This window comes from Dermochelys coriacea, chromosome 7, assembly GCF_009764565.3.
Source record: "Dermochelys coriacea isolate rDerCor1 chromosome 7, rDerCor1.pri.v4, whole genome shotgun sequence".
In the NCBI taxonomy this organism is placed as follows: Eukaryota; Metazoa; Chordata; order Testudines; family Dermochelyidae; genus Dermochelys; species Dermochelys coriacea.
Window position 1 is genome coordinate 4,611,951 of NC_050074.1, and position 17,283 is coordinate 4,629,233.

At 42.2% G+C, this 17,283-nt stretch overlaps 1 protein-coding gene across 35 annotated transcripts in view; it reads right to left on the reverse strand.

Annotated features, from left to right (window-relative positions):
• Positions 1 to 17,283, reverse strand: part of CADPS (calcium dependent secretion activator) — a 381,267-nt gene that overhangs the window by 43,025 nt on the left and 320,959 nt on the right. For 21 of the 35 annotated variants that reach the window (XM_043518608.1, XM_038410144.2, XM_038410148.2 and 18 more), the window contains 3 exons: positions 14,179 to 14,326; positions 3,410 to 3,484; positions 2,014 to 2,097 (listed from right to left, as the gene is read on the reverse strand). In XM_043518608.1, coding sequence (XP_043374543.1) covers positions 2,014 to 2,097; positions 3,410 to 3,484; positions 14,179 to 14,326 — 307 coding nt within the window. Of the gene's footprint in view, positions 1 to 2,013; positions 2,098 to 3,409; positions 3,485 to 5,391; positions 5,407 to 14,178; positions 14,327 to 17,283 lie in introns of all 35 variants that reach the window. The other 14 variants (XM_043518602.1, XM_043518607.1, XM_043518606.1 and 11 more) reach the window with 1 other exon arrangement.

Consider the following 17,283-nt stretch of genomic DNA (forward strand, 5'->3'; position numbering starts at 1 on the left):
TCTTCTAAAATTCCCAGAAATTTGAGATGGGAGAATACTAATCCTGGTCCAGAGAAATCTGGCTGAGACATGAAATTCATACTTAAATGATTTCATAGAGGCCTGTGGAATGAGAGGTCATACCAGTACTATTAGGTCATGGGATGGACTCTACATGTGAGAATATCGATAATGTGTAACTGTAATGAGCGTGAGGTCTCCTGCCCACTCTAAGTTGAATTACTAGTGATTACAAGATACAGAGGCTTTATGTGTGTTTGTAATGGGGCCTGATGGGCCAAATTTTCAAAGAAGTTTCCAAAGCACATTCACAAAATTATGCACACACATAGGTTGGTGCAAAGGAGATATTTGTGTAGTCATTTGGGAGTAGAAATAGAGTCACAGAAAAATAGAAATGAAGGGCTGGAAGGGACCTCAACAGGTCATCAAGTCAAAAACATAAAACCTGTTTTTAAGCTCACATTAAAAGTTTTAGTGTTGCAAAGAGATGTCCTTGCAAATTTTATGGGGTCCATTTTCAGAGGACCTTTGAAAATTGGCCCTTGTCTGTCTTTCCTCTGCAGTTATCAAAACAAATGGGTAATACAGCGTGGCACTGGTAAGACTTAGTTGCTAACAAGACAAGATTTGTAAACTGTATTCATACAAGAATACCATTCACATCCATTCTGTTGCCAGAAAAGCAGTCAACGTTACAGGTCAACGTTTAGTGGGAGGAGCAGTGTTTTAGCTCTGCGATGTTTCTTAGAAATGAAATGTGGTTTCAGAGGCTCAGTGCATGGTGCTGAGAATTTATACCCTCATGCCATTATTCTCCTATCCTCTCTTCTTTCAGAAGCAATATTGGACTGTCCAAGTTTCATATTATATTGCTTCTTGAAATGTGCAGCTCCACAGCTGCTAATGATGGTAGGGTTTGAAACACATATGTGATAACCCTTCTTTTGACTATGAAAGTTAGACAAATAGTGCAATCCCCCCTCCCTTCAAATGTTGCTCGGAAGAGTAGCTCCAACACCTAACGTGTAGAAAGGTGGAATGTTGTTGCTGAGGCATGCTGTCAAGGCTCCTAAGATGTTACAGCTGCTCAGTACTTCTGTCTTTGGAGCTCCGGAGTTATTAGCACTAGCAGAGACCGCAGCCTGCTAGCTCAGCAGACCTCAATGTTTCTCACAGAGAAAGACCATAGGTACAGTTGGGTGACAAAGGCACAGGGCCAAGTTTATTGCCCTCAACGCACAAGTAACGACAATTGCCCTAATGACCCACACAACTTGCACAAGTACATTAATATGAGTGCCCTGTGGCAAGGAGCGGCTCAGTCAGCAGTGGGAGTTTCTGCAGTCCCCTTGGCCATATAAAGGATTAAGGCGAGGTACCACAACATTTATAGAATGAGACAAACAAGTTACATGCTACTATACGCTTTTCATGTCATCTGTTTGTTACCTCCCCTTGTACCTTGTTCCTGATATTTCGGACAAAACATTGCTATTCATTATTCTGTCAAACTATCTTACCTTGTATTAGATTGGGGTGTATTTGTACTAGCCTTCTGTAATGTATTTATGTAAATATCTAGTGCCTAGTACTTCTTAGGAGTGCCTATGTTTTAGTAACACTAGCAGCAACTTTGCCAAGTTCATGTTCTGGACAGTAAACTTGTAAGGATCTGCTTTAATACATGGCCTGACTTTGGTTCACAGCCTCTAGTTCAGGCCTCAGGTCTTGCACCAGGCTCAGTGCTCCAGACTCTTCTTTTCTACCACAATATGGTGTTTGAATATCTTTTAACTTTATTACAGCATGGTAATCCAGTGTTATCAGCTATTTACATTAAGCTTTGTGTGTACATAGTAAGCTGTTTGCTTATTTTTTGAGCTCTTACAGTGTTAAAATAGCATAGAAAGAAAGGGTTATTCCCCAAATAATCTATTAGAAGACCTGAGTTTACAGTAAAACATAGGAAACCAAACAAAAAAACAAAAGAAACAGATTTTCTCTACTTACAGTAAATGACAAAAAAGAAGAAAACAATGTCCCTTCATCATATCTGGACAGTTTGGCCAGGACGCCTTCCAGAATGGTGACAAACTATTGAAAAGGAAAATATTTCAGTCACTTTTAAACACAGAGGGAGAGATTCTGATCTGATTTATGATGGGTTAAATCAGGATTAACGCCAACAAAATCAAGGTTTACCATGATGTAAGTGAGAGCAGGACCAAGCTCAGATTGTCTATAACCGATAACCTGCGCTCTAAGTTCAGAAGGATGTCTTGCATAGCATTTATGCAGAGAATGAATGTCACAAACCTTTTTGGCACTACACAGCTTACCTCTAATGATATAAATCACCCGGATGATATTGGTTACCTTGTCTCCTTAGCTGGTAATGTTGGAGAGCTTGTGCTCCCTCTAGTGGGAGCCAATGAACACCCGCTCCTAAGAGGGGAGGTCAGATGGCTCATGCTCCCAGTGAGAGGGATGAAGGAGGTGCCATGTGGTCTGTCTTGCTGGAGACTCAGACTGGCATATGTTGGGAGACTATGTTTAAAGGTCTTCACATTGAGTAACAGTAATGGCTGACATCTGGGTTGCAATATTGTTCTCAGTTTGAAACTAGAGAACAAGCAGTTTGGACATGTATCCTACCTACCTATGTATCTATCCTAGTATTTATTGCCATGATATTTCAGAGCTGAGAGATGAGCACATCTAAATTTAAGCATCTGAAATATCAGACCACTCTCATTAAAAATCAATTTCCACACAAGTGAACATATTTGGGAATGTGTTTCTTGGCATCATAATGCCATCATAGACTGTCCTAACCAAGATCAGAACCATGCTAGATGCTGCATATGCATGTACAGTCCCAAAGAGCTCACGACCTAAATAGACATCTTGGAATGCTTCCTGGTACCACAACGTCATGGACCAACTTGTTAAATGAGCCTCAACCTAGCCCTTACAAACAAGAATACAATTTTATGAGCACAACTTTTTGCATGTGTTTGGTGTGTCAATGGGACAGATGTCTTCATGGTCTATGCAGAGGAAAATCCTTCTTTCAGTATGTAATAGCACCCCCTAGCGAGTGCAGTTTGTGTGCGTGACTGTGGGTGTCTGTGAACACAAGATGGTGGACACAAATCCATAGCTGCTTCCTTAAAAAACTTTGTATTTTTTGGCCCCATTTGTCAATCCTGCTCAATGGCGTATTGTATTCCAGGCAACTCCCAATCATCAGAGAGTCATGATGAAAGGAATGAGTGATGCACGATCTTTCCCGCAAGAAACAACAAGCCAATTCAACTTCTTAATGTGTCACATTTTAATGGAAATGCACATATAAAAAAAGTGATGTTAACAGTGACTCATTTCACCTGAAGCCGAAGGTTACCTTTGCCACTAAGAGTGTTATCATTTCTTTGACGGTTTCTTCAATTAGTTCATCTATTTTTGAATGGTACTGGTGCTAAGAAAAAAAAGGGAAAAGGCAGAGAGGTAAATATTAGCACTGATCCAAGTGATGGCACTGTGATTATTAGCCTCTTCCTTTGGTAAATAGAATTTGTAATAGTATCAGCTAAGAAACAAGCAGTTTATTACCCTCTGCTCCACTGATGTGGATAGTAAGCACTTACATTTATACAGGATTTTTAATTCAGGAGAATCTGATCGCACTTTCAAAGCATGGGCAAACCTCTGAAATATGCACACAGCTTCACTGACACCAACAGAAGCCAGTGCTTAATTTGTGCCAGGGCTCAAGCAATTTTTTTTTACATTCATAACTGATGCAGCAAGCCCAGAGGTGCTGGAGCTATGAACTGCCAAGCCCAGAGGTGCCAGGGCTCAGCCCTAGAAAGTCATGGCTGGGATGATTTAGTTGGGGATTGGTCCTGCTTTGAGCAGGGGGTTGGACTAGATGATCTCCTGAGGTCTCTTCCAACCCTGATAGTCTATGATTCTGTGAAATTAAACACTGATAGGAACTAAATGTATGTGTCAGAGGGGGGTCTTTGGCTCTTATATCCCATGTGTACAAATATAAAACTTACTGCTTCTAGGGCTTTCTACAGTGTTGTACCAATGTTAACTAATTCATTTTATAAAGGAATAATTTAACTGCCTATTGAAATGCAGCCATCACTGGGATAGAATGTGGCAATTTTCCCAGGGCACAGCCACGCCCCCTTGGAGCTTAGGAAAAGCAGTGATGGCCTTCTGCAGAAGGAACGATGAGGGTGATATTTTAAAGAAAAGAGGCTGTAACTGGAATACCCCGAACCATTTGAGGAACGCCGCAGCACTTGTGCTATAGAATCTGTTAGACTCCATTTCAGCAAAGCACTTTGTATATAGCTGTACTGCCTCTGGGACTGAGCTCCCAGCCTGGGTCCAGAGACATGTGCTAGCAGGGTTTTGAGTTGGCACGCTAAGAATAGCTGTGTAGATGTTGCTTTGACATTGCAGCTCAGGCTGGAGCCTGGGCTCTGAAGCCAGGCGGTGCCTTGGGTTGTCCAAACAGCTATTCTTAGCGCACTAGTGCAAGCCCTGCTAGTGCAGGTCAGTGGTGCTGGGCTGGGAAGCTCATTTCCAGACGCAGTGGACACAGACCTTTTAGCATGTGTTCAAGTTCAATGGAAAAGAAGCAAGTGCTTAAAGTTAATCAATGCTTGTTGAATTGATGCCTTTATGATCATAACAGAATCAAGATCTGTGTTTTGTCTCATGCACCTCGACCAGCACAGTACCACTCTGCTAGTACCATTCTGGCTCACTGGTTCAGCACTGGCGCACAGGAAAGAGCGCCATCTATTGAGTGACCAGCACTAGTCCTTGCAGCACCAAGGTTTTTCCACGGCACCTCCCGTCCAATACCAACTGGACCAAACCTCACTTAGCTTTTGAGCTTTGATGCAACCACAGTTCAAGGTGGTCTGGCTATAATAGATACAAAACATTTTTTGGCTAATGTAGAAAAACTTCAGTTAGAGGATTTAATTATCAAAAAGCTACAGCATATTCTTATCTTCAATAAACTGAAAAATATATATTTTCCAACATAAAACATTTGATTTTTAAATAAAAAAATTAAAGCATTGATCATAATCCCTTTTTTGCACTAATATTGTTTTAAAATGTTAACATCAAATGACATTGAAAGAGACAAATCTGCTGTAAACACTAATCATGCTTTGGGGAAAAAAAAGGCCATGAAAGCAATTAAAAGTGTTGGACACTGGTCCCTCAACATTTAGGTAAGTAGTTTCTATTTACTAAGTAGTTTGAACTGCTCTATATTTTCTTTTGCAATAAAACAATAACATATGATTACAGGAACCTGGAAAAAAGAAAAAAAATATAGGACACACTTACCCACTCTTTAGCAAACTTTCAGATGATTGGGACAGAAATTAAGAGGAAGGTGCAGAAAACAGGAAAAAGAACACATGAGAATAAATAATAAATAACAATTTTTTTTTAAAAAAAGGGGACCTAATTCAATGGGGCCATGAAAAAAGCAGCAGCTTGCACATAAACAATAAGCAATGGGAAATGAAACGTGAATAAAAACTCGTTTAACTGAAATACCAGAGATTGCTACCTGTAATATTTATAAGAGGTAAAAGCAGGGGAGGGGAAATGATCTTACACAGAACACATACTGTATGTCTCCGATGACAAAGTACAAGGACTTGTTTTCATTGTACTTGGAAGCCAGACAGCAACAATATGTAAAATTTTACAGCTGAGTTTCAATGTAGGTGAACCTGAATTAAGGACTGGACTAGGGCAGTTGTGTCAAGTGGTGCAGCCTCTGACATCCAAAATCTAGCACTCCTCACAAGCCAGATTAAGAAGTAATAGAGTGAGCATTTGGCCAAACCTTGGGGACAGACCAAGTGAAGATGAGAGCCCCAAATACCAGGGTGGGGCTTGCCCACTTCCATATGGGCAATTTAATGGCTGGGGGAATTTAGAGGCAAAAACTATTTTTGTATAAACAAACATTTGCCTCCTGAAGAATTTTTGTTTCAATGTCCTGCTTTGTGGGTCCAAAATCTGTATCAATGCCTTATAGTAAGTATAGTTACATGACAAATATTCTTATATATGTAGTGTGACAGGGTCGGGCCAAATGGCTACGGAGAGTGATAGAAGGCAGATATATTAGCCCCAGGTTAAGTAGGTCCCTTTACCCTGGGTAAAGTAACAGGGAAGGTTCCACAACAATCAGGAACTTTCTGGAAACAATTAAGGCAGACAGGCTGATTAGAACACGTGCAGCCAATCAAGAAGCTGCTAGAATCAATTAAGGCAGGCTAATCAGGGCACCTGGGTTTAAAAAGGAGCTCACTTCAGTTTGTGGTGTGCATGTAAAGAGCTGGGAACAAGAGGCGCAAGAAGCTGAGAGTCAGAAGGCGTACTGCTGGAAGACTGAGAAGTACAAGCATTATCAGACATCAGGAGGAAAGTCCTGTGGTGAGAATAAAGAAGGTGTTGGGAGGAGGCCATGGGGAAGGAGCCCAGGGAGTTGTAGCTGTCACACAGCTGTTACAGGAGCCACTGTAAACAGCTGCAAACCACAGGGCCCTGGGCTGGAACCTCAGGATAGAGGGCGGGCCCGGGTTCCCTTCATCCCCCCAACTCCCTACTTGATACTGGAGGAGTTGACCTGGATTGTGGGTTCCACCAGATGGGAAGGTCTCTGGCCTGTTCCCCCGATCCACTAGGTGGATCAGCAGAGACTGCGGGGATTGTTCTTCCTTTTCCCCATGCTGGCCAGTGATGAGGCTAACTGAGCGAACGGCAGATTTGAGCCACGAAAGTGGCCAAACTAAGGGCTGCTGTGAACCTCTGAGGCGAGCAAATCCGCCCATAAGCGCAGGACCCACCAAGGCAGAGGAGGAACTCTGTCACAGTAGCTACATTTCATTTACTCATCAGAATCTATTTGGCAGTACTTTAAAATCTGGAGATCTCACACCAATTAGGAAAGGCAGCTGCAACTGCAGAGCACAAAGGTGCATCCAGAGGAGCTGGGTTGAATCCAGAGGATGCATCCCCCATCTTGGACCAGGACCTGTATGAAAAGATGGTGAACAGAAATGGAATTCGGCATGTATCTGAAGAGGTGGAGTTTCCTCCATGTTCTCCTCCCCCGGCTGCACCTTCTATCTGTTGGGAAGTCCTGGAAACAGAGCAGAAGGCACCTGTGGAATGTGACAACTCCCATGTGGGGAAGGCTCCACCCACATCTGGGAGAGAGATTGGAAAGGTGCCATGTGGAGCGCAGAAGGCAGTGAGAGGACGATGAAGCTGGGAAGTGCAGCTGAGGGTCTGATGGAGCACAGCAATGCTGTGAGTCGGGATGGTGCAGGCAGAATAGGAGGTGGCGGAAAGGGAGTCTGATCGGGTGCTGGAGCTCGAGGTTGGGGAAAGGGAAGGTATTGAGAGGATGGTGAATTAAAGCCACAGACAGCAGTAGTGTCTGCTTGCACCTGCCTGACACAGCTATAGGCTGGCAAGGGGGCATCTGACCTAGGCCGCACTGATCTGTCCCAAACATCCCCCCAGTTTGACGGCCATTTGAGAAACAGAATGCAGTGTGCGTCCGATCTCGTCTGAGCAGGGTCTAGTGGCTGTCCAGGAGAAGTGCTTCCAGCAGTAAGCAATGGCAGTACGAGCCATAGGCAGAATCCGAGAAGTTCTTTCCATGCTTGCAGGAGGCGGGGGTGCCATCTCCCTTGTTTGTGATCTTCAGAATTACCATTACTGCTCAGTTTCATTTTGGGAGGTGGAGACTTGTCCACCTTGTCTTCTGCATCCTTCCTCCTGAGGTGTAAGTTTCTCCATCTCTTTCCTGCAGGAACATATGCTCTCCTTTCTGCTGCAATTTCCCCATGTGGGATCTCTGTATCTCTAGTGGCCACTACCATGTTTGCAGATATTGTCTCAGGGTGGTGGGTGACTGGTGGAATGCAGGCAGCACTGCCGGGGAGCAGCATGCCAATGTTGCAAGTAGTGTCTTCAGCACATCCTAGTGGAAGCAACTCGGAGGATGTAATCCTTTTGGGTATGTACGCACTACCAAGTAAGTGCAGAACAATGAAGCTTGCATCAAATGCTATAGACACTAACAGATCTATGGAATTTGGGCCCCATTTTGAAAAGCATGTGCACTAATTTTTGAGCGTGATTCTATGCACACCTAACTCAACTCCAATGTGTGCACAGAAGAGTGGGATTACATGGGAAAATGCAAAGCAAGACTCGTCATGTCAGTGCAGGAGCTCACCAGTGACAAGCCGGGTGTGCACAGAAGTGCACATGGGCTTTTTGAAGGCATGGCCCATTGTAAATGGTGATGTAGTGAGTTTAAGTCAAAGTTCCAAACACTTAATTTTAGGTCTTGCATATTAGCCCAAAAGACATGGTTCATTTGCCTCATTAGCCTGTTATTTTAATGAAGGAGTTTTGTTTGCTGGAGATGTGTGTGGGAGAGTGAAGTTTGTTGCTGTTCATTGACATTGGATAAATCATGGGTTTTCACTAAAAGAATGGCTAGGTGTGTGTGAAAAGATACATTATGAAAACTGGCAAATCTGTTTTCAATGAAAAACTTGTTAACAAAGCAAATAAGAAGTGCATGGGGAGCACTAACATGGAGCCTGCTTTAGAAGGTAAAAGACTTTCTAAGTGGCAGAACATTCATCGAGGCTGCTGTCAGGAGGGGCCTGGGACTCCCGCAGCTGCTGTCCAGCGATGGAGGCTACTCCTCATTATGAACATAGGAGGCCGAATTCAGAGCTGGCATAAGTAAGTGGAATTCCACTGGAGCCAAAGCTTAACACCGAGTCGGCCTGTTAGGTTTTTAGGTCAAACTCGCCCTGTTTATCAAACCCCTGGCCACAAAAGCCCCAATCCTGGGCCACGAGCAGCTCTGCACATAGATTCATAGATACTAAGGTCAGAAGGGACCATTCTGATCATCTAGTCTGACCTCCTGCACAGTGCAGGCCACAGAATCTCACCCACCAACTCCTATGAAAAACCTCACCCATGTCTGAGCTATTGAAGTCCTCAAATCATGGTTTAAAGACTTCAAGGAGCAGAGAAGCCTCCCTCAAGTCAATCATGCCCCATGCTACAGAGGAAGGCGAAAAACCTCCAGGGCCTCTCCAATCTGCCCTGGAGGAAAATTCCTTCCCGACCCCAAATATGGCGATCAGCTAAACCCTGAGCATATGGGCAAGATTCACCAGCCACATACTGCAGAAAATTCTTTCCTGGGTAACTCAGAACCCATCCATCTAATATCCCATCTCAGGGGATTTGGCCTATTTACCCTGAATATTTAAAGATCAATTACTTACCAAAATCCCATTATCCCATCATACCATCTCCTCCATAAACTTATCAAGTAGAATCTTAAAACCAAATAGATCTTTTGCCCCCACTGCTTCCCTTGGAAGGCTATTCCAAAACTTCACTCCTCTGATGGTTAAAAACCTTCGTCTGATTTCAAGTCTAAACTTCCTGGTGGCCAGTTTATACCCATTTGTTCTTGTGTCCACACTGGTGCTGAGCTGAAATAATTCCTCTCCCTCTCCTGTATTTATCCCTCTGATATATTTATAGAGAGCAATCATATCTCCCCTCAACCTTCTTTTAGTTAGGCTAAACAAGCCAAGCTCCTTAAGTCTCCTTTCATAAGACAAGTTTTCCATTCCTCGCATCATCCTAGTAGCCCTTCTCTGTACCTGCTCCAGCTTGAATTCATCCTGTTTAAACATGGGAGACCAGAACTGCACACAGTATTCTAGGTGAGGTCTCACCAGTGCCTTGTATAACGGTACTAAAACCTCCTTATCCCTACTGGAAATGCCTCTCCTGATGCATCCCAAAACCGCATTAGCTTTTTTCACAGCCATATCACATTGGCAGCTCATAGTCATCCTATGATCAACTAATACTCCAAGGTCCTTCTCCTCTTCCGTTACTTCTAATTGATGCGTCCCCAATTTATAACTAAATATAAGCACACCCCAGCTCAGCTCAGGAGAGGGGAATGTTTTAAGCCACCTTTGTCCTCCACTGCTTCTGAGGATGCCACACTCCTGGCTGGTCTCCTGCTGTAAGATTGCCAGTGCCCCAAAGGGGGCATGATGGCAGCCAGGAAGCACGAAACGGCATTGGCCATGTCATCTTTCTCCTGGCCATGCTCCCTAAGCTGGTTTCAGGGAAGGTATAAGAAGCTCTAAGGCAGACAATCCCTGCCTCTGGTGTTCGTCCCATGGCCGGCAAGGTTGGATCTAGGGCTGCTTAGTGCTAGCCATGCAGCATGCAGTGGCTGCAGTACAATCCAGGCCTGGGTCTTCTGAAATACAAGCATTTCTGAGAAACCTGGCAAAAATGATTGGGAAATGTCACCTGCTTAATTTCTTGCATGTACTATATTGGCACACCTCTACTGCCAAAGCTTTTGCGTTCCCGGCTTTCCCGATTAGAGATTCCATTCTGAAACCAAAGGTGGAAATCCATCTGACCCTCCCTTTGTAAATAATTATCCATCTAGGAAAAGGTGGTGTTCTGGATCTGGCACAAAAGGATTTTTAAGAAAATGCTTCTTTTGCAAAAGTTGGTTTCATATTCTACAGATCCTGACATTTCTTATGAGAATGCATGTGGTTTGAGGTCAAATAATTGATCTTTTTCATTCAATTTAACAAAAACTTTTGAGAGAGTTAATCACAATTCGCTATTAGGTAAATGAATAAAATCCACAATTCCTATACTAAAATTACTCCACTTGACTTCATGTGATGCATATTTTGCCTTGTCGTAACAGATTGTGGGTATGCTGTATTTCTGTTAGGACCATCTGACCTTGGGTATTAAATAAAAACATACTAGACCAAATGAGAAACATTTAATACATAAATGTATATCAATTGATGTATTAAAAATTAAGAGGAAAAATAAATATTTAAGATGGTAAAGTATGTTTACCAAATGTTTTAACAGCTGCTTTTAGATATAAGGACAGGGAAATGAGATGATGGGTATGTTTTCAATTGAGTAATACTTTTAAAATGCATCAAACAATTTGTATGTCTGTTAATGTAAAGTGAATGCAACTTAAGATAGTTTTAAAAGAAAGGGCTTGTAGGTAAAAATGCTAAAAGTTAGGTCAAATCATAGCTCAAAAGAGTCTGTCTGTACTAGTGTGTGGCTTTCACTGTGATAAAAATTGATGGTACGTTTCCAAGCAGTGTCTACTTTGACTAGAGCTGGGCAAACTATGACATTTGAACAATTTATTTGACATTTTTACCCCTTTTTTTGTTCGTGAACAGCCTGCCAACAGATCATAATTTGTATGAACTTGTTTGCTATTTGTAGTTGGGTCAACAGATTTTAGATACACATTGAATCTAAGGATTATTCATGAGCTGTTCATGGAGAGAGATTCACCCCTGTGCAGAAGTTCAGCACAAAACCTTTGAACCACTTAAAGCCCTATTTTTAAGGAGTTAAGAAAGACTTAAGTGAAAGCTTACATGGCCATGTGCATTGGGGTGAACTTCAACTACAGTGCATTATAACGGGGTATGAGGAGGCCAAATTGATATCCGGTTTCCGATTTGGTGGTTACATGTTTTTAGTCTATTTGATGACAGTCTCTAAGTTTAGCTTAGAATTGGAATGGAATAGCTGGAGTAGCATTTCTGGATACAACAATTACACACACACACACACACACACACACACACACACACACACTCACACTCGCTCATATTTTAACCTTTATCAACCCTTTTCATCCTCCAAATATAAATGGTTCAACCCAGAGGTTCACACAACTTCAAGAGGAGGGGAGGTAGCCCCCAAAATGAAATGGTATGAGCAGAGAAGGTCAAGATGAGGGCAGGGAAATTCATTACAAAAAAGCAAAGCTAAAGGAGGGTGTCTGAGTACTGCAGCCCTAAACAGTAATGTATGCACTGATAATTTACATCTGATTTACAGGTCTATTAGTGCAGCTATTTGTTAAAAACATCCTAGCACAGCAACTGCTGTTTCACACCATAGTTATGTTATCTCCAAGCTACTATACCAAATACCTTCTTAAAGAAGCACACAAAGATTTCCAGAGCCTTATGCTCACTCTTGGCGCAACTGAGAAGAGCTGAGTGGCTAAGTGGGTTGAATGCAGGGCTTTAATCTCTGAAGATCTTTGAATTGTCTCAGGCCAAAGGCCAAATTGGTCTGGTGGCCTCCATCATGCACTGACACATATAGTTCAAAGGAAACTGCCGTATCGAAGCGTGTATGAGGAAATACACACAACTCCCGCCAGCACTACTTCTGGATTTAGCCAATGCTATCAGATCCCCATGTTACTGGGTAACAGACTTGACCATTGTGATTAACATAACTAGCTAGCCCTGTAGTATCCCATGTATTGTGGGAGTCGGCCTGAATTCAGAAATGTCACTCCTCCCCCTAATTTAATTCACGAGGGCAGTGTTTCCCAAACTCGGGATGCTGCTTGTTCAGGGAAAGCCCCTGGCAGGCCGGGCCGGTTTGTTTACCTGCCGCGTCCACAGGTTCGGCCAATCGCAGCTCCCACTGGCCGTGGTTTGCTGTGCCCGGCCAATGGGGGCTGTGGGAAGCGGCGGCCAGTAAGTCCCTCGGCCCATGTCGCTTCCCGCAGCCCCCATTGGCCGGGCACAGCGAACCGCGGCCAGTGGGAGCTGCGATCGGCCGAACTTATGGACGTGGCAGGTAGACAAACCAGCCGGGCCTGCCAGGGGCTTTCCCTGAACAAGCGGCATCCCTAGTTTGGGAAACACTGCCCTAAGGTTTAGTGCTTGATTTGCAGTGTGTCAGAGAGTAGATGAAGGTATTAGCATTGCAACCCTCACCCTGCTGGCTGATAGGAAGGGGCCAACATGGTTGTTGTGGGGTTGAAGAACTAGGGGGATAAAAGAGGAGATGGAGGGCAAGAATGAAGAAACAACTAGGGAGTGGAAATCTTGTGATTCCACCAACCAGCCTAATAGTCATGCCTTGGGCTGACGAGAGTCCATTTAGTACGTGCCCTAAATTGGATAGGTGGCTGAGGAAAGAAACTCAACAATCAGAAGCTTGAAACCCCTCGTCCCCCAAAAGAGACTGTCACAAACAAAATGTTACAACCGAAAACATAAAAATATAAAGTACAATGGGCCAAAGCCAAATTCCCACTGTCTCGAATGAGCTTTGGGTCAGACCCTTAAAGAGGATTATAGATCAGAGTGAGATAAATAATTAAAAAGAACAAACAACTTGCAATGATTTATTATATATTCTGAACATGTAAAGCTGTAGTGGAAGATCTTATCTAGGAGACCCCCATTGGCAACAAAATAGGAGATCCAAGCAATAGTTCTGAATTGATTCGAGCCTGATATATGAAAATATAACTTGGCTTAAAGCCATAGGAGCACAAGGATCATGATGATGCATTCAATCTAGCCCAATTTAGCGTGTCTTTCTACTTTGAATATTAAATATGGAAATTTCAAGCTGCAACAATGTCTCTACAAGGGACAAAATAGATCAGCAAGTGGTCAAAACTGGATTGTTTTTGAAACCTTGAGTCATTAAGAACCTGGACAATTGGGATCATAAAACTTGCTGATTTCAGTCAATATTCAAGGAAGTCAAATCAGGCGGAATTCAAATATATTTTAGGAAGTTGTCTTTTTAACAAAACAAACAGTTTAATATTTTTGTTTTCTTTGTCTATTCAAAATAGTCATATCTTATATATCTGGTGACTACATGTAAATACCCAGCTTTTTGGCAAAGATATGGCTCCAAGGTGGAGTTAATGACTCAATAAACATGTTCATCATGCATCAGCAGGCTTTAAAGGCAGCTTACACACACCACAATCCTTGCCAACCATCACTACTAAATGACGGAATTCTGAATGTCCGTATCCATTAGATAGATTTATTTGATGGAGAGACCCTGAATATTCATTGGCATACTCTGTACAGAAGGCTAAAATCCACAATGGTTAGAATGTTTCTGAAACTAGCAGAATAGGAGATAGGAAAATTCATTAAGTTTTCTCTAAATTATATAAAAAATAATTTGCATTTTTACCTCTTGGCCCATTTCCATACTGCAAAGTTTTGTTGACTGAGCTTTGGCATCAACCATAACATTAAACATGGTGCATATTGACTGAGGGACTCGGAAATCTGTTGATCGACTGGTTTTTTGCAGCTTTACTTCAAATGCAATCCTGGTTCTATTAAAGAAAGTAGGAAAAGACCATTTCAGTTGGTGTTTAAGATACTGTAGCTAATAATATGTGGAACACAATGCTTAGTGAAAGAGAAAATTGAATGCTACCATAAATGGTAGAATACAATTATTTCAAATGTGCTGTACTAAAAATGATTTTCCAATTTAAAAAGAAACACTTTGTGCTACGGATAAAGTGTGTAACGGTCTCAGAGAAACTACTACTTTCTCATACTTGGTAAACAGTGTGATGAGATTACAAATAGAAGTGTTAAAGTGTACACCCATAATTTGGACTGTTTTGGATAATTTATACCTGCGGTTGAAATGCAATCAAACAGTAAACATGATGAATTAAAGGAAATTCTGTCTATTGGTATATAATACTAAACACAGCTGATACAAACCTGTTAATTGCTTAACTGGAAGGCCACTACTGGATTAGTGCAATTCTATCTTTTCACAGTGTTACTGCTTGGCTGAATCTTTCTTTGATTTTACAAATGTTCCTAGAAGTTGCTTCTTTGAAAAACAAACACATACGTACCAGGATACCTTTACAAAAAGTCAGTTGTAAAATAGTGCATGTGTATAATTACACACACAAATTCTCAAAAAGAAAAGGAGTACTTGTGGCACCTTAGAGACTAACAAATTTATTAGAGCATAAGCTTTCAGTGAGCTACAGCTCACTGAAAGCTTATGCTCTAATAAATTTGTTAGTCTCTAAGGTGCCACAAGTACTCCTTTTCTTTTTGCAAATACAGACTATCACGGCTGCTACTCTGAAACACACAAGTTCTGTTGTCCTTGCTAAATTTTATTCAGTTACAATTTGAGAGGGAGTTAATTTTTTTATTTCCATAAGAGTTTTGTCTGACTAAAGACTGCCAGATTGGTTGAGAATAATTTTTAAATACTTACTGGGCCATAAGTGGCTCCAGTATTTTACATTAGGAACACTTTTAGCATAATGAGTAATGTCCTCTGATTCCTGAATTCTCTGAATGCAAAATGTTAGAGGGACTTTGTAGTAAGGGAGTACTCTATTAATTATTAGAAATACAACACAGAATCACGACATCAGTGGGCCTGTATCAACAAATTAATATAGAAGCCTGGAAATTAGAAACAATGAATAATATCAATTACTCATAATACCTTTGACCTTCAAGGATCAGAGAGGGCTATGGAAATGTAGGCTGATATCTATAAATGAAGCAAGCTCCTGATCTGTAATCAGATCTGTATGAGCACATGGGCCTGCCAGCTTGGATCTGATAGCAGAGACAGGGTCTTGATAGGGGAGCTCATTTCCCCCACACTGAGATGCAGCCACTTGTGAAATGTGGCAGCTGTTCAATAGTGCACAGCAAGAGTGAGCTGTAGGTTAGAGGAAGAAGTCAAGAAAAATACCATGTCAAACTGAAACTGATAGGGAAATACAGGTTGAGAGAAGGAGCCAAATTCACAGTTGGTGTAAGCAGGGAGCACAGCATCATTGGCTTACGCCAGCAGTGGATTGGCCTGATGTAATTACCATTACCAGACGTTAGCCAGAGCACAGGAGTTAGCACCCTGATGTTGACGCAAGGTGATGGAATCTTTAAATGATCAGGACCATGGTTTTGCGTTTGCCTGGAAAGATGAGCATGATCTGTCCCACTTCCAAAGCATCATCATGAACTGTTCTCTCATTACAGGAAATGTATTTAAAAGGGACACTAAAGTATATAACAGAAGTATTCTGAGATAAAGAATACCCCAAGTTACTCCCCAAGGTATAGCAATAGAAGGGTTAGTTTTTTTAAAAGAAAGAGAAAAGAAATGTCATGGGTCATGGAGCCAGGAGGCACATTGAATGGCCAATAAAGAGCAGAGTGCTGTATTGCATGGACACATGTTGGTAGGTGAGCCAAGTCAAAGCAAAAGCATGAAGAAACACAGAAATCCAGCTCAAGAATAATCCTCTTTACTGCTAAAAAGACTGAGCAGCAAGCCAGCAGCTATCCTTCTTCAGGAATAATCTTACAATGTTTCTGTGGTGTAGAACTGCTGAACTCCACCTAGTTATTTCCTTAGTGTAATATTTACAATTTATATAATGCTAGCTAGAGGTTCAGACTGATGCATCTATTTTCAATTTGCTCTTAGAGAACAGAGTCAGACAATGGAAACAACTTAAGACACTCAGCATTTATATCAGACAATATACTGGCAGAGCAAGAAACAGTAGCTTTTCTAATGCCACAGATATCACAATCATCTCAAGACCTTTAAAGAAGGCACAACATAATTAACAAATCTTTATGACCTATTGTGCAGTTTGCACCTGCAGGACAATACAGAATAAGAGACTTCACTAACTTGACAGTTAAACTTGCCTTTTGGATGATCAGGAAGGAGTCTTTATCAATACCCAAAGGTTTATATGTGAATGAAGATCTGTACCTCTATGGGAACAGACCGTGCTGTGACCTAGAGAACAGTGCTGGGAAATTGATGCCGGCTGTGGGCATCTCACGTCTTCCTCTCTTTCTCCCTTTTCCTTGTTTGTTTTGCTATGGTGGGGGAGGTTGACCGTGCTGGCTACTTTGGCCTTCCTGTGACATGGCAGTGGAATTGGCAGCAAGAGGCTGGTGCTGGTGGCCCTTTTACAGTTGGATGCAAATTGCCTCTCCCCAGGCTGGCAAGGGCTAAAAGAGGCTGCTAATGAAAGCAGGGACAATTCTCACTCCCTCGCTGGCAGCTTGCAGTGCTTCCTACTCGCCCTCCCTGGGGGTCTGAAAAGAGACTTTTTAATGGTGTTAATAGAAGGGAAGCTGGACATTGAGTTCTGGGGGACGACTGACTTCATGAGCTTGAGATTATTCAAACTAGTCCTCGCCCACAAGCTCAGGATGAATCTGATCACAGTATCGGGGATTGGGAAAGAGATTTTGCCTGCCACTGCACTGATAC